The following is a 20,928-nucleotide window of genomic DNA, read 5'->3' as shown; positions in this document are numbered from 1 at the left end:
GGGGGCACATATCAAGCTGTGGTCTGAGGGTCCTCCCCAGCAAATATTGAGCGCCATAAACTTCATTTACTGGATTCTGATACATTTTTATGCACCAATTTATAGTGGAACCGTCTTTATTTATCTAAAGGAAAACACAAAACTCAGGAGGCAGGTGGCAGTTCAAAATATAATTGAAATACAATGGAATATAATATAGTAACGGTTATTTTTCATTAGGGACCTGGGCCCAAAAATGTCTCTATGTTGGAAAAACACTGCCTATGAATAAAAACATGATTTTGTTTTCTTCACTTGTAGACTGGACCATAAAAGACATATTATTAGATTACTTAGTCATTTCATTTTAAAATAATTGTTATACTGCCCCAAATGCATGTGAATAGCTTTTTATAAAAAAAAAAAAAGGTATATATATATAAAAAATATACATATACACACATACACACACAAATTTCTTCAGGCTTCTTCAACTGTATAAAACCCAAAGACTATTAAACCCAACCAAAATTACTGATTCCATGTGTGCATATTCACATCAAACATGAATCAGTCATGTCCTAAATGTTACATTATTTCATACTCTCACCCCACCTGTATAAAAAAAAAAAAAAAAAAAAAATGAAAGTTTCTCAGCCTAGTTACAATTGTTACACTCCCAAGTTGACTTTTTCCCCTGGCAGCAGTTTTTCCTTGGCTAAGTCCGGAGGGTCTCTGTGAGGTGGAGGCTTCTTCATTTCTAGACTTTTGACCCAAGTGTAGGCTGACGAGCCACAAAGAACCAACAGGTTACTGGTCCACCACAGCAGGCTTTTACTGGAAGAGTTGTACACAACTGCAATAACGGTCTGTGCACAGGCCTTTGCTGTCCCTGAGACATTGTGCGTGAGTGGACTGGTATACTTGATCTGGAGGCCTGTGACGTAGCCAATGGCGAAACCAAACACTCCTCCGAGCGTCATCATGCCCCAAAACCTGAGGTCAGTCAGGAGGCTGAAGCGGGCGAGATGGCCCAACTCTCCAAACACGAGAATGAGCGGGAGGAAGAGGACGCAGGCATTAATGTTGTTGTAGTAGGACAGTTTCCAGATGTTTCCATCCACCGCTGGCATCACCTTCTTGGTGTAGATGGCGTTTAGAGAGACACAAGCGCTGGCCACCACCCCAAAGAAGACACCTGACCAGGAGAGGGACCCTGCCACGCCTTCCTGGTCCACACCAAGCCAGAATCCACCTGAGAAGCATGGACACATTGCAGGACTGTGATATGACAGTACACAACCAAGCATTTCTGACAATAGAGCAGCCAAGCTGCTGTCAGCTGAATTTCAACACTGACATTTCACTGCAAAATGTAGAGATAGGTTGAAACTTGCTCTTTTGGCCATGCTTATATTAGTTGAGAGTTGAATTGATATGATATGAGTGGAGGATTTATTTTTACCTACAGACCTATTTCAGCAAATGTAAGAATACTTTGAAATGCAAGTCTGACAAATAATTTACAATTTGTATAAGAGAAAATGCTGCTTTACAATTCACATCCAGACAGAAAGAAAAGTGAACATACCTAGAATGATCCCACAGCACAGTATGGCTTGGTATGATGTGGTTTGTTTTAGGATAACGTACGATAACAGCACATTAAACACTGTGCTGAGTGAACGACCGACCGTGTAGAAAGCCACTCCGACATGTTTCAGGCACAGGTTGTTGAAGGTGATCATGGCAATGAACACAATGGACAGCGGCAGGACCTCTCGTGACGTCTTCAAGTCGAGTTTGACCGAGGGGAAGTCGATAAATCCCGGGCACAATTTGGACAGCAGCTGCATGAGCCAGCACAGTCCAACAGTCACCAAACACTGATAGAAAGTCACAAATAACGGCGCGTCCAGGTCTCGGTTGTCCAGCAGATAATTATTAAGGAACACCATAGTTATTGAAATGAACCAGTACAGTGCAACCACAGCTCCTATTCTGACAGCACGGAATATGAAAGTCCTGTCATTTCCGTCCTGGTCCATTGTTTCCGAACCGGCTAGAGCCATCCTCAATATACTGGATCGCTTCAGTTGTGTCCTGTTCATGATTACAGAGAAAGAAGAACAGCCTGTGTAAAAAAAAAAACCCGCAGCATTTACACGAGCTAATATGTAGCTACATACCAGCAGTGATGCTACCTATACGATACAAACATGACGACTGTGTTCCGCTTACGGCAATAACAATACGACTTCCGATCTGATCTTTCAGAATAAAATCTAATCGCCACAAATCTAAGCCTAAATCAATGTTATTCCACAGCTAAACGCAACATTGCAATATATTAAACTAGGGTATATATAAAGCGAGGCCAAGCGTACACTTATTGCACCAAATGTAAGTAAAAACGCATGCTACTCTGCCCTTTCATTCTATGGCACATACGATGTGTAGACACAAAAAACTTATATGATTTAAAAATCCCTTAGGCTATACATTTGCATTTTGGGACCGCATGTTTCTCGTTTGCTGGGGCAGTTCAGCAGTAGCAAGGCAAATTATGTTGACAGGGTCGTGGTCAAAATGAATAGATCCATTTTTGCCCATTCATTTGTCTAATCTTTACTCTGACTGTGACAGTTAAAACACCACACATATTTCAATATCATTTCATCGGTATACTCCACAACAATGATAAATCATTTATTTCACTAAATGGTTGTTGAACTCAAATAAAAATAAATAAAACCTTTTTAATTGCCTCCTCACTTTTATCTTGAAGGTAGACACCCAAGCCGGAAGTCCTCTTTAACCTAGATGTTTAGAGATAACGTGCATGAATAAATGTAGGCTATTGCAAAGGTTAAAATAAAGTCCTAAAATAAATCCGTGTAACAAAAAACTATTTCCGAGCTATCATTATTCAGACTAGTTCTCAGACCTAGCATACATGTTTCAGCTTGCAGATTGTGAGCTATAATTTAACTGTTGCATTTTCCCCTTTTTTTTTAAATCTATTAACTAATCTATTTGTCGTTTTTACCAAAACATATTTACGACAGTGTTAATTATTTTCTCGATGGGTATGATGTATGGTTAAAAAGGTGTCATACCTTATGTTGTGGGAGGTTGCTCTATATTTGAGTCCAGCATAGAGAATGTCTACAAGGAAATGTCTTGTCTTTTTACCTCTGTTTGTCCCCACCCATTAGGGAACAGCACAGGCTTGTTTGACATGCATTTCCTGGTATGCAAAAATTGCCCTGTCAGAGAACAGGTGCATGGGACAAACCATGGGAGAATATTATATTATATTATATATCAATAATACAATACAGTACAATACATTAAAGGGTTTGGCCCATTTATCTTTTATGCTAACATTTCAGAAAATCTGTCAGGAGGAGTGTACCTGAAGGTCTCAGAGTGCACTCTAGCTTAATAAAGACAGGAACATTCAGTGGAGGTCTATTTGCGTTTGTTTGGATCAGTTATTTTAGATAAGACTATTTATTTGCTCATACAGGCGTATTCTACAGTTCAGTACGTGCATAGTCTTGCATTGGCAGACCTTACTCCACATCGCTGTGGGTTGTATGCATTTCTTTAAACCAATCACAATTACCCTGGGGGGGGGGCGCCAATTTCCGGACGCAGCGACGGCTGCTCTGCAAAATGGTCTTGGTAAGGAACTTGCTTTGATGGAACATTTGTACCCCACAAAAGAAAACGCCAACATATATGAAATTAACTGTTCACACAATACTGTAACGTTAGCTATATATATAAGCTGGATACATGGTTAAACATAATTTGGTCTTACCAGTGTATCGTCGCGTGTACTTTGTCCCTAGCAATCCCGGCCAATCTGTCCCAAAACGTCCCAGTTAGAGAGTAAATGCTGTAAACGTATTCTTTGTAAATCTTAACAATCATTCACAGAAAGATCCAAGCAGGCCTGCCTTTTGCAAGATGGAATTATTTTTCAAAACTTGCCATTTTCAGCTTGTAGCTTGCTAACTCGAAAGCTGGTGTCGTTTCCTGTAGCGATGGGATTTTGAGAACGGCAACACACAGAGAGCAAAAGCGGAGGGACAAAGCCTGATGTGCTGGATGTCAAGCTTTATCTCGGAAATGTATTTCCATTAATCAAGACTTGTATGTTCACAATCTTCATAGATTTTAGTAGAGCTGGGGTGAGTATCCAGTATCCCATGCTGAACTCGTTTGATTGTATGCAAATCGGATAAACCGGCATTTATCACCTTGTTCACAGCAATAATAAAATACAGAGCAAGCTAGCTAGGCTAACAAGGTCGCTTAGTACTGAGCGAGGCTAGTTGTCGAACAGCTACACATAGTCATTTGATCCATTGTTATTATAGCTGCTTTGGATTTCATCTTAGCAAACAGTTCACACTTTATATGAAACCTGATCTGATTATTCCCTCTGTTATTGCATTGTTTTGACAGGTGATTGGATTTCATGTATTTCTTTTCCTGCTTTGCCTTATACTGCAGGTTGGAAGCACAGCAATGTATCAGTAATGCACAGAATCATAGGTTGAAAATAAAAACAGAGATTTAAATCCAGATCATCATTAGAAAAGTCAAACAGATCAGCCCAAAATTCAAGCCAGTTCTAGTTTAACCACATTATCACATCACACTCTGAATTTAATCAGACTTTAGTCAAAGGAGTGTGCAGTAGAAGTGATATATTACAAAACTAGAGAGCAACACAAAGGACAACCACAAGAGTGGTATATACTATATCATTAAGTTGTTTGTCACAGCACTTGGCAAACACATTTTTATTTTCTCTTATTTCTTTATTTCTTTAGTCTTACATTTCTTTAAGCTCTACACTAAATCATGAAGATGTACTGTCATTTCCACGGGGGGAACAATCAATATGCTACTATACAGCTTTTAAATTCAGAGAGCCACACTGGTTAACTCAGTTAAGCATCTGACATTTGTGTTTTAGCATTGGCACACCATAATTTGTTCAAGCAAACACTCCCTGCACCTCACCCAAAGAACAAATCACTCCCTGACAGAAGTAGGGTAACCAGTAATATGACATTTCATAAGAACAAAACAGCAAGATACAAACATTACATTTCTAAAGGAAATGAGTGCCCCAAAACCTGAGTGCACTAACAGATCTGAGTTGATTCAAATAAAGTGCATATAGCAGAGTCAAAAATCTAAAGTTTGGAACAAATCTGTATGCTTTGCAGAGGCAGATCTCTGGGTTGTTTGCATCGCTTTAAACCCATCACAGTAGTGCAGTGTGGTTAGTATTTATTATATTTAGTATCGGTATTTATTAGATATTGTAGTATCTTGATTAGCATGGGAGCATTTTAACTGTTGTATTTATTCAGTGTTGGGGAGTAACGGAATACATGTACCGGCGTTACGTATTCAGAATACAAATTATGAGTAACTGTATTCCGTTACAGTTACAATTTAAATAGTTGGTATTTAGAATACAGTTACATTGTTGAAATCAATGGATTACATGACGATCCAAATTCCTCCACCTCCAACCTGAAGAAGCATCTTAAAGTAAGTTTTTTTATTAGCCAAGGGTAGTCGTCTGCTGTAGTTTTACTGGTCACCTTGCTATTTTTTAGTTGACGTGTGACTTTACATTTTCCTACGTGCTGATTTACTAGCCCCAGAGCCGTTGAAAGACTAGCCCCGTTTGACATGTTAGCTAACGTTAGCTAAAATTAGCTCGTGGTAGCTTAGACTACGGTTAGATTTTTGTAGTATGCAGTTCGGGACTACAAATACAACAATCTATCTGCTTGTTTAGGTACACATTCAGCCAGTTGGAACAGAAGAACACACCAGAATAGGCCTGTTTAGTAAGCTGTATGTGATGGCCGCATTCCTACACTTATAAAATGCAATTCAATGTGGAAGTAATCCAAGTATTCAGAATATGTTACTCAGATTGAGTAACGTAACGGAATACGTTACAAATTACATTTTTGGGCATGTATTCTGTAACGGAATAGGTTTTGAAAGTATCCTTCCCAACACTGTATTGTCCCAATGTATGTTGTCTGTGGTGTCTGAAACTGTGTTTGCCCTGCAACAAATTTACCTAAGGGTACAAATAAAGTAACCTGAACCTGAATCTGGTACTAAGGTGTGAGCTGGAACAAGTATCTTCAGGTAATACAGTATCTTCATTAGCACAACATGACCAAATATGACCAGAGACAGCAACACATTGTAAATCTTTTCATGCACATGAAATATAATCACACTTCATATGTGTATTGAAATATTCCAATGATTGGAAGGTTGGGGTGGAATGATTACTGTAACTCAGACAAAAACTGGTGCTCCTCACTCTACCAAAAAACAAATGACTCCCTGTCAGAAGTAAGCAAACTGGTAGCATGACTTTGCATAAAAACAAATCAAAAAGAGACTAACATTATACATCTGCAGTGTATGGGTGCAGTGTACTGAAAGATCCGAGTATGATGACCATAGGTGACTCTTATCAGAAATGTCCGAACAATTTCAGCAATGCCATGTTGTTTCCCATTTGCCATTGTTGATGATTGACAGATAGAGCCATTGAGGTTCTAGCTAAATGAACCGAACATTTCCAGAGTCAATGTCCACGTTGGCACATATGATATCCGTAAACAGCTGTCCAAACTATTAAAAACTGACTTTATCAACTTGTTCACCAAACTGAAAATATCCATGTGTCATTCACATGTACATGTATGGTCCCGTCCCCTCTGTCCGTGGTAGAGGGCGTTTCAGCAGGATACTGTCGAAGTAAGCAAACCAGTAATATGACATTGCATTAGAACAAAACATGAAACAAAATACATTTCTACAGTTAATCGGAGTACACTGAAAGATCTGAGTATGATTCAAATAAAATGTATATTACAGTGGGAAAAAATCAAAAGCCCACTAAACATAAAGTTTGGAACAAATCAGTTTCTATGCTTTGCAGAGACTGATCAGCAGACAAACCATTTCCTTAATTAATAACCAAAATCTCAGTGTTTCGTATCACCTACTACATGCTGCAGCACGGAGAAACATATTTTAATGTATATATAGCCTACTCAAACTAGTGGATGGTCTCATGTTCATACAGCTGATATAGCAGATAAAAACCACATAATTTGATGGTCTAATTTGATACAAAGTATGGCTTATTACGTCTTCTTGGTGTACCGTAAAATATAGTGGAACTTAATTAACCCATCATCTGTAATTATGTGTGTTCTATTAAACCCAATGAGACCGTCACTAATCTTCTTTTCTCAAAAAAAATTATTTTTCATGATAGTGTCCTACTTAAAAAGTAAAATATCCAGTATATTTTTTCTATGTTAATGTTAAAAATAATCAAAATGACAACTGTATACTGTAGCCTACATACTGTAGAAGGCAGCAGGCAGTCACAATTCACTAATATAGTACTGTACCAAAGCCTCAAGACAGTAGGTGGCAGCAAATAATAAATGTTGATTATGTGGCTGCCTGCAGGATTCTGAACTTGAACTAACACCTAACAAGGCAAAGACATATTATAGTTGAATCGACGATCAGCATAATTCGTTTTTTTTTAGTACTGAATGAAACAATATATAATGGGAAATAGTATTTTAAACCAGCGCTGAAACACCACCAACACAACAGCAGTATGCCTGCATGACATGATTGTTCATTTAATAATCATACACCAATCTGTTCTCATTTCTACTGGATTGCCCTTTTTACTGCCTCAGAAAAGCAGCCCTTGATCACCTACAACATGATCAATACACTGTTAGTTAAATTTAACCCTTAGTCTATAATAGCGTTCCTTAAATCTGCTCAAAGACTACTGTTTCTGAAACTTACAATGTCTGCTTTTGCATTGTTTTTATTAAACAGTGATGACAAACCGGAAATGTGGCGAGAGATGTGCGTGACGTGAAATAAATGAACCAGGGATGTTTTGATTATTGGCATTTTAGACGAATAATCCCAGAAGACACCCACATTTCTAATATTTCCTTAGCTCTTACACTACAGAATCAACTTCACCCATCTGTTGACTGCCTTAAGCACTGCCTAAAAAAAGCACGTTTTTATAGGTTTCAGTTGCTTTGCATGCTTTAATACTTTCCCTGATTATCTGACTATGCTTTGTTTTATTTTTGTATATGTACTGTATATATTTTCACTTGTAGTTTTTCATATATGTCTAAAAAAAAAAGTGAGTAAAAAATAGTAAAGGAAGTTTAACTTGCACTTTACTATCCAGTTCTTGTATCAAACCGTGTGTTCCTGCTGTCATAACTTCAGTTGCAAGATTGTTCAGTTACTGGAAAATTGCTGTAAGTGAATGTTGTCTCTTGGTGTTATATTTTCTGCTACAGTACACAACAAGTCACTTTTCCATTGTACAAGTGACATGTTGGCTGCTGAGCGGTAAGCAATGCCCATGGACTCATGTATGCTCTCAGCAAGGATGTAAAACTCCATCATCCTCCAAGAACACAGAGGCAGTGTTTGTGCAGTCTGACTCAACCCATACAACCCATCCATCGGAGGGGGGGGGGGGGAAAGAGACCTATCATCGTGCTCCCTTTTGCTCAGGCTTTGGAAGGTGAGAGATGCCCCGCTGGAGCCAACTTTACTATTCAAAAGGCGGTCTGCCTCCCTGGCCCCAGTTAGGGTCAAATATAGGAAACAAGCAGTCGTTCCACTTAAAACAGAAAATAAAGATGAAGAGAATAGTTACATGAACAGGTTTCAATGATGCTATGTCAGCCCCTAAACCAGAGGCTTGTGCCTAATCCTTGATCTAAAAAATTATGAGAATTTGAAATGTTAAACAATTCTAAATAATTTTCCTTCATAACCATATCCTTTATATGCTTAAATTTTTTTAGTCCAGCATTTCTACTTAAAACAACATTGGAATATATACTTTGCTTTGTTATGAAGACTACTGAATACACTTATCACAATACATACAATACAATACATACAAATTTCGAATACCGAATCCTACTCCCATCCTCACTCCATTAACACAGTAAACACATTAATGAAGTTCACAGCCTCTAAAATAGTTAAATGTAACAACTTAATGTTGAATTCACACGCTCTTTTCACATCGTACGAAAGCACATCGCTATCGCCAGATGAGTGACAATTTTGTATGGTACATTTTTGCTAACCAGTGTATGATTAATCATGACCGAAAGAACAAGATCCAGGGTACAAGCGGCCGAAATGGGTTTCCTCAGGAGGGTGGCTGGCGTCTCCCTTAGAGATAAGGTGAGAAGCTCAGTTATCCGTGAGGAGCTCGGAGTAGAGCCGCTGCTCCTTCGCGTCGAAAGGAGCCAGTTGAGGTGGTTCGGGCATCTGGTAAGGATGCCCCATGGGCGCCTCCCTCGGGAGGTGTTCCAGGCAGTTTGGGGTCCCCTGCTGGAGCTGCTACCCCCACGACCCGACCCCGGATAAGCGGATGAAGAACCTAGATGGATGGATGGAGTGTATGATGAAGGCATGTTGGGTGGGTGAAATTAGAAAGCTAACGTTAGCTAACAAGTAGCAGTTGGCCGTTCGGTCGCTCCGCTCCCACTGTAGGGAGACTCATTTGCTGAGAGAACAGCTGACAGCCCGGTAGAGGCACTGTCTGGTTAACACAAGTTTTTAGCTGTGACTGTCCTTCCTTTGCCGTACCTGAAGCTGCTGCATTTTGGCTGCTGTCTGTAGATTCCTTCATGCACAACTCGTATTCTTTCGGATGTTTCATAAGCAAACGTTTTAACAGCGGCGATGTTGTGTATTGTTTAGGGTCCTTGCCACCACGAGACAAATCAGCATTGCAAATTGAACATGTAGCTCGACTTGCATGACTTCTTTTGTCTGAAAGTACTGCCAAACAACACTTTTTCTGCTCACAAGTTCCATTTTCACTTTCTCATAGCCTACTGCATTGAATGGTCCACCTACGTAAACACCTTCCGGCCAATATTCGGCCGAATCTGAACCCGAATCCTGGATTTGGTGCATCCCTACCCACTATACACATCTACTGCATTTTGCTCTGGAGCAGAGGATAAGGCATGGTTAATGTCAAGTCAAAATCAGTTTTATTTTTTATAGCCTAATATCACAAATTTGCCTCAAGGGGCTTTACAATTTGTACAGCATACAACACCCTCTATCCTTAGGCCCTTGATTTTGGATAGAAGAAAAGAAGAAAAAAAACTTGCTACAAAACCCTTTAATGGGAAGAAGACATTCATTTTAACACAAAAAGAGCAGTTAAAATGGAAAAGAGGCACAAACGAACTTTGGGAAAGTTCTACAAAACAACTTCAAGCGGAGGTAAACATAATAAACCAACTCAAACACATCCCCACAGAACACCACCCCCATTTTCTCCTTCTACACACCACTGACTGGCAGTTGTACCTTCTCAGCCTCACCTAAACTAGATCATACCATCTGTTCAGGAAAGTGCAGGGGTGAGTTAAACAGGTGCAAACATGCCAATACCACACGCATAAAAAACAAACTATTTGAGATATGTATTGTTTAGTCAAATGGGCAGATTATTTCCTCATAGCTAAACAATAAGTGTGCCACATATACAAAAAATATAACCACCTTGAATATAATTTCACCTGCTGTGTAATAATTGTACTTGTCCTTTAACAGTGCCCAGTCTAGATAAATGCACACTTGTTTTTACTATCACTGAATTAGATGATAAGCAGAAGAAAGGCATGCAATCATCCCCTGCGACTTTGACCTTTTAACAGATCACCACTCTGTAGAACGGCATAAAGCTCCCTTTTTTAATAGAACCATTGGTTGTTATTATTAATGACACCACTATCATTAAATGAGGCCATTGTGACTACAATTCAACACTAAACGGCTAACCCAATGCCTGTGTTGTGCTGGTCTTATAGGTAATTGCTGTTCATAATTAATCTTTCAGCAAGTAGGGTGAATGGATATTAGGCCAGCGAGGGTGAGCTGGGTGGTACAGTCCACAGGGCAGCTTCATTTCAAACACATATAATCCTCTTTTGTGGACCAAAGTAGGTTTCCCAGCTATACCGCTTTTAGTTCTTTGATCTCCCTGTGGTTGTAACAAGCTCAGCTTTCTTGCTGTCTAGGAAAAAGAAAGAGCAGGAGGTACTCCTTATGAATGCTTTCCTTACAATTGGAGTATTATAGTAGGCTTTGAAGAAAACAGATTGATTGACTACAGATTTTGAATAGCTGCAGTGCATGTGTGCCCTTGAATAGATAACAAGTTAAACAGTACAACTGGTGCCTACAGTACATTTATGTATTCCATGGGTCAAAGCAGCATCTTCTGATTTAGTGATAATATTTCTGAATGACCAGGGGTCTCATTTATAAAACTGTACATAGAATCCTTACTAAAAGTGTACGTACGCCCAAAAGCCAAAAATGGCGTACGCCAAAAACAATTCAGATTTATAAAACCGTGTGTACGGACATCTGTAAGCAATGTTCCCTTTATAAATCACAGATTACCCACAAGTGTGCGTATGTGAATCAGCCTCTTCTCCTGCCCTGTACACGCCCATTTTTAACCATAAATAGTCAATGCAAAGCACCTCATGAATGTTGATCAGTATGTTAATGACCCTGGCAGTTGTTCTTTCGTTATGCGATGACGTGATTCTCAGACGCTCGGCAATTGCTGCAAATTGAATTATAATTTTGGCCTGTTCTCGCACAGTGTATGGAAACCTGATCTATAGACTACCTATATTAATAATACGTTGAAAACAGCAGGCATTACGGCACTCGGGGACAGCTTCGATATACCAGACCTGTATGATAAGATTTAAAAGAACTATATATTATATCCAAACAAGCCTTAGTGATAAAGATCATATAATATTTATATAAAACACTTCTGCGATTTACGCTCAATGGTGTTTTAAGGAGGACGGAAGGAAGGAGACGTTGGGGGCTTAAAAACACAGATAAACGCCATTTACCACTGGAAAAAGCCGGTTGCCCCCAGAGTGGAGGTCCTGTATTTGGACCGGGATGGTAGGGTTCCGGTGTGTTGTCCTCTCTACTGGACCCAATTCAGCACATTGATCCAAGAGCACAGCTTTAGGGAATTTACATCGGCATATTAGCTAGTCATCGTCATGGTCCATGAAGTCTCTTTCTCTCCTGATTCTTCCATTGGCATAGTCCTCCTGCCAGTGTCAGCAGTGCCATCATGCAGCATTACACACGGGCAGTATTTCTATGTTTACAACAATTTGTGATTGTTAACACCTTGCCAAAAATCACAGCATTAACTAGTAGTATCCCCCACCCCGAGATACAATTTGCAAACACACTTTTCTTCATGCAGGTTTGGTCACGAACAATATTAAAGTTCGGACTGATAACGAGGATTGCGAGAGTTTAACGTCTGTATTTCCAGACTTTTAAAGACAGATATTTAGTTATTTACACGGTTCCGCAGTTATGGTAGGGTATTTGATGCTATCCTGTATTCCATGGAGTCGGGCCATCTCCTCCTCCTGCGCTCCGTAGTGGACAATGTGACGGTGAGACAGCGCCGATTAAATATTAAGAACAAATTGATTTAAGATTTGATTTGGATTTTACAAGGTGTTTATGGAAAAAATATCACTCAGTACAAGCGCAATAACACTGCTGTATTTAATCTTCATGACAACGTGGATGATATGGAGTGAAGAAATGTGCGTGAGACATCAATACTTACATATTACGAGTTATGGTTATTCCCACATTTACTTTCTACAGTCTGACTTCAGTTCGCAACCTCACCATCTGCGTCGCCAGTTCCTATTGTCTCCAAAATGTGCATACGCATGGGTCAGAGTTTGCGTGGAGGACCGCACATTCTCCCATCAAGTTTGTTTTTTATAAATCACAACCTTTGTGTGGGAAGTGGAATACGCACATTTTCAGCCCCGTTTTGTGCGTACGCCACATTTATAAATGAGACCCCTGATCTAAGTTTTATCATTGAAAACAAACTCAGGTGAAAGGAAAGTATGATTTGACAGCCACAAATGTCTGCACCTTGGTAAAGTACTTGCCATTCTGTAGTTCACCAACCTATTTTGTATACTGAATCAGTGCAAATAGTTATTTTCACCTACTGTAAGGACAGTTATTTATTATTTATTATTATTTATTTCTTGTGGATTAGGAAGGTACAGATTTAATTATTAGCAATTTATCAAATAGGTTTTATCAGTATTAATAAAGTTATGAATATGTGTATTAATAACCTCACGAAATTGACAAACAATCAAAGCGTGGCACCACCCTGGAATCAGGGACCAATAACTGAACTGTGAAAACAGTCTCATAGGTGGTGTTCTCTTTGAAAATACAGATCTTAATTAATGTATCCAATATTTATAAAGTGAACGAGAAGGGTAAAATCCAAGCACGACCTGTTCAACCAGCTGATACTACAACATATACACATATAATCACAAACAACTGCTCTTTAAAGTATAATATAATTTATTTAACTTCCAAATTATTGTCAATCAACAGTTCTTCAATCAATAAACCTTGTTCACCAAAAATCTACTTGTTACAACTACAACAAAGGCAAAAACAAGCAAACGTGGTGTGTGTGTGTGTGTGTGTGTGTGTGTGTGTGTGTGTGGTGTGTGTATGTGTGTGTGAGAGAAAGAATGAGGGGAGGTGACAAGATCACGTGGGTAGCTAAGCCACGCAAGATCAAGATGGCAGATGAAACACCGCAAGATTTGAGGCTCTTTGTAGTTTTTAGTGCAAGGCACAAAATGGCTACTCGAGGAAATGCACAAACAAGCTATTTAACCCCAAGATGGCGGGTAGTGAAACTTGGTTGCAATACCGCGTGACTATGGGGTGGCCGTCAGCTGATCTGTGTATGTATGTGTGTGTGTGTGTGTGTGTTAGGTTAGTGTGTAAAGAGGAAAGCAAAGCGCACTTTAGAGAAAGAAAGACACTTGGAATCTTGATTTTCGAGGAAGTGATAATAACAAATCTCGTTCACTCAGGACTCTGACCTAACTTGACGTTATGGCAGGGGTCTGAGAAGTTGTCTAACGAGGGGAATGTTTACTCAGCCTCTTGTGGGCCAACAGCTGACTTCTTGCAGCGATAATAACCGATCCTTTTGTCCAACACAGGGCCACGAGGTAACGGCTTCGTTACGTTGCAGTGCTGTGGTTCGAGTGACGAACGAAAGGTTTATTATTATTATTGTACAGTAACTAACTTCTCCGCGGCGGGAGATAGCAGTGTAGCGTTACAGTTTCAATAAGCTACAGTATCAAACACAAGATATTAACCAGTACCGTGATCCAGTACATTCACAGCAATAAATTGGTCACAATCATATTAATCGTAAGACATTTGCAACAGTAGCACTTACTAATTAATCACATTCAATGTCGTAACAAGTTGTAGCAATAGTGGTTACTGACATTAATAACACACACCTTCTCTGTGCAGAAACTTAAGACTCCTTACTGTGTGTGTTTCCGTTTATTTGGTCCCATAAATGCCCCACTGTAAACAAAACGGGTCCGTCTCACTCGTCATTGATTCACGGAAAAATCTGGTTTCTCTCTGCCATTTTGGGGTTAAATAGCCTGTTTGTGTATTTCCTCGAGTAGCCATTTTGTGCCGGCTTAGCTACCCACGTGATCTTGTCACCACACACATACACACACACACACACACACACACACACACACACACACACACACACTTTATAAATATCAGATTCATTAATTAAGATCTGTATTTTCAAAGAGAACACCACCTATGAGACTGTTTTCACAGTTCAGGTATTGGTCCCTGATGGTGGTGCCCCGTTTCAATTTGGTGAAGTTATTAATACACATATTCTAACATATAACTATTAATATTGATAAAATATATTTGATAAATTGCTAATAATTGAATCTGTACCTTCATAATCCCCAACACTTGTATGTCATGTTAGGAAAGCTAAAGTAAAACCTTAAGACGTCAGACGTGACTGATATTGTCCACACATCCTCATACCTAAACAACAAGACTCCCAAAACGAACGTTCTATTCACTTGAATAGGATCATGGGATCATTCTATTTAATGTAACGGCCGCAGTTTAACACGTAGTAAACTTTGTAAAACAGAACTAGTTATGTTTAGGCAACACAAATACTTAGGTTTAGTAACAGGGATGTTTCCAGGACTTGAGGAGGTTCAGGGCTTAGCCCGGACCCATTTAAATAAACTGAATGCAATGCAAAACAGCAATTGGCTTGCCCAGCTTGTTAATAGCCAGTGTATGTTCATTTTAGCTTCCAATTTGTAGATGTTAGTTAGATGGCACCAACATTTGGCCTAATCATAACTGGCCTGGCAACCCAAAGGGCAAGGTTCCAGATCTGTGTGGCGACCTATGATGGGGGGTCTGAAAATTTTGAACATTAAACACTTAATTTCATGCATTCAGGTGAATTTTTATGCACTTATTTCTACCTTTTTAAATATAAAAACATAATGGAATAGTTCGCAGTAAGGCTCTCAGGCATTCGGTATTGCTTTCAAATATTTATTCTCCTTTGGATCAACTTTTCTAATTATATCTGAGTCAGCCCACATGTATCCTACACTGTTAAAAGGGATTTGGGCTTTTAGTCAGAGGGACTATTGTTGTCAAGCTGAGAGAATTTACTACTTAGAACTCCAAGTAAGTACATTTAAAGTTGTTTTAGCTTAGTTAGTTCATCTGTTGGTAATGTGCATTGGTCGTCTAATGTCTTTCCATCTCAAATTATCCGTCATAACCTGTGATGAATATTTCATGTTCGTTCGTTCGTTTTTCGGAAATACGTTAGCACTAACTGGCTAGTGCCGCCGGATTGTCACAGCAAGTATTTAATGTAGGGTTGAGCCTCATATTCGACTGTAACAAGTATTCGGCACCGATAATATACTCTTATACGAGTGAAACGGTGCGAGACCTGTCCTCATTATTACGGAAAAATGTGTGAACAGTGGGAACATTATATACCTGAGACAAGTTTAGACTGCTAGCTAAAGCTACGCCGATGTTTTGCTAACATTAGCGCAACAGCGTTAGCCTAGCCTGCTAGGTAAATATTACGACTGCCTTCGGAGTTTCTTATATCTGCGTCCACGTTGTCAACATAAGACCTGTGGCATTATTGCTCCTTTTGTACCATAGTTTTATTGAATGAAATATTAAGCTTCGCTCCTACGAGATGGGTGGGTTTTTATTACATTACACACAAAGCTAACTGTTAACTTTTATATAGGTTGTTGGTTATACAGGTTGTTGCAGTAGCGGACCAGCTCACCAATCTGGCTTTCTGCCCCTGGTATGCACCCTGTAATGTTTGGAAACAGGAAACCCGTGTATGCCGTTCGGGTCGACCCGCGTTTAAAAAAAAAAGTATTTGATACTACATGAAAAATACTTATGCAGTCAACCCAATTTAGCTGATACCGGTTGTATATGTTTTTTCTTTCTTTGTTTTTTCTGTACAGGGTTACTTCACTTCAGTGTAGGCTGTGCTGTTTGGGGCAACTGCCCCTCAATGGCAGTGGTCCTGCAAGTGTTGCAATTTCTCCTCGCCGAACCAACACACACTAATTGTCCATTATAAATGAAAGCACTGTCATCAGGCAAGAAACTGTCCTGTTCCCTGTGACAGAATCATCTCTGAAGAAACATTTAACTAGAGACCATAGTTAAGCCCGTTCAAAGCAGGTGACTGCAAGGTTAAATTGTGAACTGTGAGACTTTTGAAAATACACATACACAATAAGGAAACTGTTAAATGTCTCTTTAAAGACTGTAGTTTTCAGTCAAGTGTGTACAGTACTTTTCGTGCACATAAGAGTAAGAAACATCACCTCTGTACTGTTGACAATTTTCGAGAAAACCTGTATCAAACTTTTATTCAAGGCACTTTAAACTCTGAAAGTACAGACTTTGAGACACATTCAGACGATCTAGACTTAACAGATGATTTCATAGAGGATCAAGACCTGCATGATTTACTTCAACACAAAGTTGCATCTCTCTTACTGCGTATGCAAACAAATTTGCATGTGTCTAAAACAACAACTCAGGAAATAATAAATGAGCTTTGTAGTATTAGCTCAGTTGTAGAAGACCAAAAATAATTGAAAGTGTACTGATCAAGCATAATTGTGCAGTAAACAGTGCAGTCACTGCTGCTATGACAGAAATAGTTTAAAAAAGTAAACCCCCTAAGTTTCTTGTCGAAAGACGGACCTTTTGGCTATGAATACAAAAGAGAAACTTTTTACAAGAAAAATTTTAAAGTGATTGAGCCGATTGAATATGTTTTAGATGCATCTTCAAGATGGAAATTTGTTTATATTCCGGTTTTGAAAGTCCTGACAGAGCTGTTAAATCGTAATGATGTGTTAGATAAAGTCTTGGAGACAGGACATATTGAAACAGTTGAACACTTGTCTCAGTACAAAACATACAGAGACGTTCTATATTACAAAGACAATATTTTTGCTCTCGTCAGAAGATGTTAGCATTGCCCTAGGACTGTATATAGACGACTTTGAAGTTTGCAACCCACTAGGAACATAAAAAAGCACAAGGTCTGTGCAGTCTATTGGGTGATTTCAAATTTACCAATATGATATAGATCATCTGTACAGTCAGTCTACCTCGCATGTCTGTGTCATAGCAATTATGTGAAGAAATATGGGTATGGAGCCATTCTTGAACCACTGATAAAAGACCTTGAAGTACTTGAGCAGCAACGATTGTATGTTCAGAAATTGGGAACAACTGAAACACAGCATAAAGTTCAAGATGGGCAATTACAGACAGAAATTGAAAGGTGTGGGCTGCCGAGAACTTGAGGTTAATCCTGAGAAAAGAGGTGCTGGGGACACGCGAGGGACGAGAAACAAAGTGAAGAAACCTAGACGGTCTGAAACAAATTTTCTTCCAGATCTCCCCCAGGGAAGAGACAGCAGAAGTCTTGAAGAAGATAGAGAAAAGATGGTCCAGGAGATGAGAAAAACAACCCCAAACCTGGCCTACATCGATGATGTAGCAATGAATGCCACATACGCACTGAGAAGACAGGAGATCGTTGAAGAGGAGCCACCTGTGGCCGAAATGAGTCAGATGGCCTGCCCTTTATACTGAAAGACGGGAAAAATGTGTACATTTTTTCTTAATCATAGAAAAGTAGTAATGTTGTATTGTGTATATTGCAGGGCTCTATGCTAACATTCCTCCCATTGAGCACATGTGCTCCTAAAGTGAAATATTTGGGAGTAAAATTAAAAATTGTTTAAGTAACACATTTATGTAACGCTTAAATAATGTTGAGGGTCAAACGTGACCCAGTTTTACATTTGATAACAGTAAAAACACCCTCAACAATTCACCTCATACCTGTAATTTGATGACTTCTGATGTGACCCAGAATATACAAACATGGAAATATTTCATCTTTTTTAATCAACAGACGCAAGCAATAACTTGCTCTGTTATGAATAACACAATATTTGACACATTAAACATAAATTGATCTTTCCTGTAGGCCACTCCTATATAATAATGCTTGAACTGATATGAATTACATATTTTTATTTAACTACTTAAATCTTAGTAGTACATACTGATTTGTTAAACTTATAGCCTTGTTACTTAGCATGTATGAATTATCATGACAACATAACAAAGCACTGACATATCAGTCTGATGTAAACATTAATAAAACTCAATAACCTGTCACACAAGCCAATCTGCCAGTCTGAGGACACAGATCGTTGAGGTTGAAGTTAATATTAATGAAATATGCACCTTGAGACAGGTCTCCGCTGAACGTTACGTGTCTGACAACATTTCAGTTGTAGTGCTGAAATATGAAAATTTAGGTGACTTTTAACTTGAACTAAAACTGTAATGTTACTTTTCCACATAGATCGTCACGGAATTCAACAGGCTCATGTCAATGGACAGCAATAAGTTCTATGAGGGTCTGGACAGCCATCTGCATAAACATAAACTTCTTCAGTTATTCCGGCTGAAGCGCTTCGAGGAAGTTCAAGAAATGACATCCTTAATGGAGAGTCTCGACAAGGATGTAAGTGCATATTTGTTGTAGTTGTGGTCCACATTAATTGTGCAACCCCACTGAGGAAAGGGACCAGGATGTAGATTATGACAGACAGTAATCCTCCTCTAATTAATGTGCTTGGATAGGCACTTTGATACAGACTGAATAAATAAGAAAATGGGTCTGTAAGATGGAGGAGATGGAGAGAAACTCTGGGTTTGTTGAATAAAACCTGCCAGTGAGAAGGTCAGAGTTTAAGTTACCTCTTTGAACTGAAAGCTCAGTTTCCGTCATTTGAGGGTTGACAAAAATCAGAGTTCTGATATCAACTGAAGTCACGTATCGTGTTTTTGCAGGCATCAAACCAAAGAAAGAGAGCAGCAGCTTTGCAGGGACTGCCATGGTACATGAGGGAAAATCCTTCTACATTGATGAAAAGATGTGAGGTGAGCAGCAAAATGTTGTTCAGTGATACAAAAACTAGTTCTGTGATGCGTTTAGATGACATGGAAAATCCAGCTACTCAGAAAAAATAACCATATTCTTTCTGGAAATACAATCGTACGTAACGTACTGAAAAAGTAATTGATTTCTAGACACACAATTTAATTATGAAAAAATATATTTTTGATTTTGACAGGGCCAGCAGAGAAGGCCCTGATGGCCCTGACAGCCAACCACTGCACATATCATTTCAGGCATCCTCCTGTGTGGATACACTATATAGCAAAACATGTCTAAAGCACAGGCACCTTTTTTGTTTTTTGTTTGTTTTTGCATGAAGCCAACAGATCCTGGGGAGGACGTCATCAAGGGAATGGTGATTGGAATCCTTTTGGTCGTTGAAGACGTGAAGGAGCCCCTTCCAGTTTCCTACAACGATGTTGCCATCGTCATCGAGGAAAAGATTGTTGTGCGTCATCTCGGTGATGTACCCAACGCTTTTGTGAACCTGATGGGCCTGCTGTACATGCTGAACCTTGATTATCCAAAAGACATTAAATATACTTTTGAGGTGATTCAGCGCCTGTTCATGGGAATCGGGTCGGAGATGTGCACTCCCAGGATCCACTTTCTAAAGAAGAGGAAAAATGCCCTCAGTTTGAGGGATGGCTCAGGAGGATGTTTCTGCATTTGGCCCTGAGGAAGTGTTCTAATTTGTTTTGCCATTTGTCCACTATTGTAGTAAGAGGAAAAGAAGTGTAAAGCCCTTCTGTGTGTCACAACAGTTTTTTATGTTTTCATGTTCTGACAGATCTCTATTGCTTAACAAAAGATAGCCGGTGCAACACAGATGTCTTCTTACTTGATGGTTTTATTACTTAAGGTGCAAAACACCTTAATGCTATTGCTCTCTGTGGAGGTAATGCCTCCTGCAGACACTAATTTGTATGTTATGTTGTAGAGCAAACATGAACAGAGTGGAGATTTCAGTAATGTTTTGAAGGTGTTAATTTTCTGGCTGACATGTGAGCAAGTTTCTCAGAGAGATACCATTTTTTTTACTGCAACAGTGCTTAACACTCACTTAGAATGGATGTAGATGTTGATCAAGTCATTTAGAGAGTTGCTTTCTTTTCCCCCCCCAAAGGAAAGTTTTTTTTTTTTTTTTTTTTAAATTACAAGCAGGACACAGTGTAATTTCAGTTTTTGACCAGCCCTGAAAGAGTTGGAAGAGCATGGATGTTTAAGAGGGTGTGAAAGCTTTTTTTTGTCTGCATGTCCCAGAGGAAGAATTCTCATTTTTTACACTATTT

General features: G+C 39.1%; 1 protein-coding gene across 4 annotated transcripts; it reads right to left on the bottom strand.

Annotated features, from left to right (window-relative positions):
* Positions 1-417: 417 nt before the first annotated feature.
* slc35c1 (solute carrier family 35 member C1) lies at positions 418-3,203 on the bottom strand. Of its 4 annotated transcripts, none has more exons than XM_078263687.1 (4): positions 3,099-3,156; positions 2,755-2,798; positions 1,571-2,082; positions 419-1,234 (listed from the first exon to the last, which is right to left on the bottom strand). In XM_078263687.1, exons 3-4 carry the CDS (start codon positions 2,049-2,051, stop codon positions 651-653), a joined length of 1,065 nt encoding a protein of 354 aa, XP_078119813.1. In that variant the 5' UTR covers positions 2,052-2,082; positions 2,755-2,798; positions 3,099-3,156; the 3' UTR covers positions 419-650. The 4 variants fall into 4 exon arrangements, with proteins under 4 accessions (XP_078119548.1, XP_078119813.1, XP_078119724.1 ...); XM_078263598.1 differs by having other exon boundaries at positions 2,735-2,798; positions 3,099-3,129; XM_078263511.1 differs by lacking the exon at positions 2,755-2,798 and having other exon boundaries at positions 3,099-3,203.
* Positions 3,204-20,928: the final 17,725 nt, after the last annotated feature.

The sequence above is a fragment of the Sander vitreus genome, chromosome 1, assembly GCF_031162955.1.
Source record: "Sander vitreus isolate 19-12246 chromosome 1, sanVit1, whole genome shotgun sequence".
NCBI lineage: Eukaryota > Metazoa > Chordata > Actinopteri > Perciformes > Percidae > Sander > Sander vitreus.
The sequence above is the reverse complement of the archived record's forward strand: the minus strand, read 5'-3'. Positions and strand labels throughout refer to the sequence as shown.

Coding starts and splice junctions, on each gene's coding strand:
- slc35c1 (XM_078263422.1), bottom strand. CDS start 2,090: ATGAACAGGACACAACTGAAGCGATCCAGTATATTGAGGATGGCTCTA. Junction 1,235..1,570: donor GTGCTGTGGGATCATTCTAG/GTATGTTCACTT, acceptor CATGCTTCTCAG/GTGGATTCTGGCTTGGTGTG.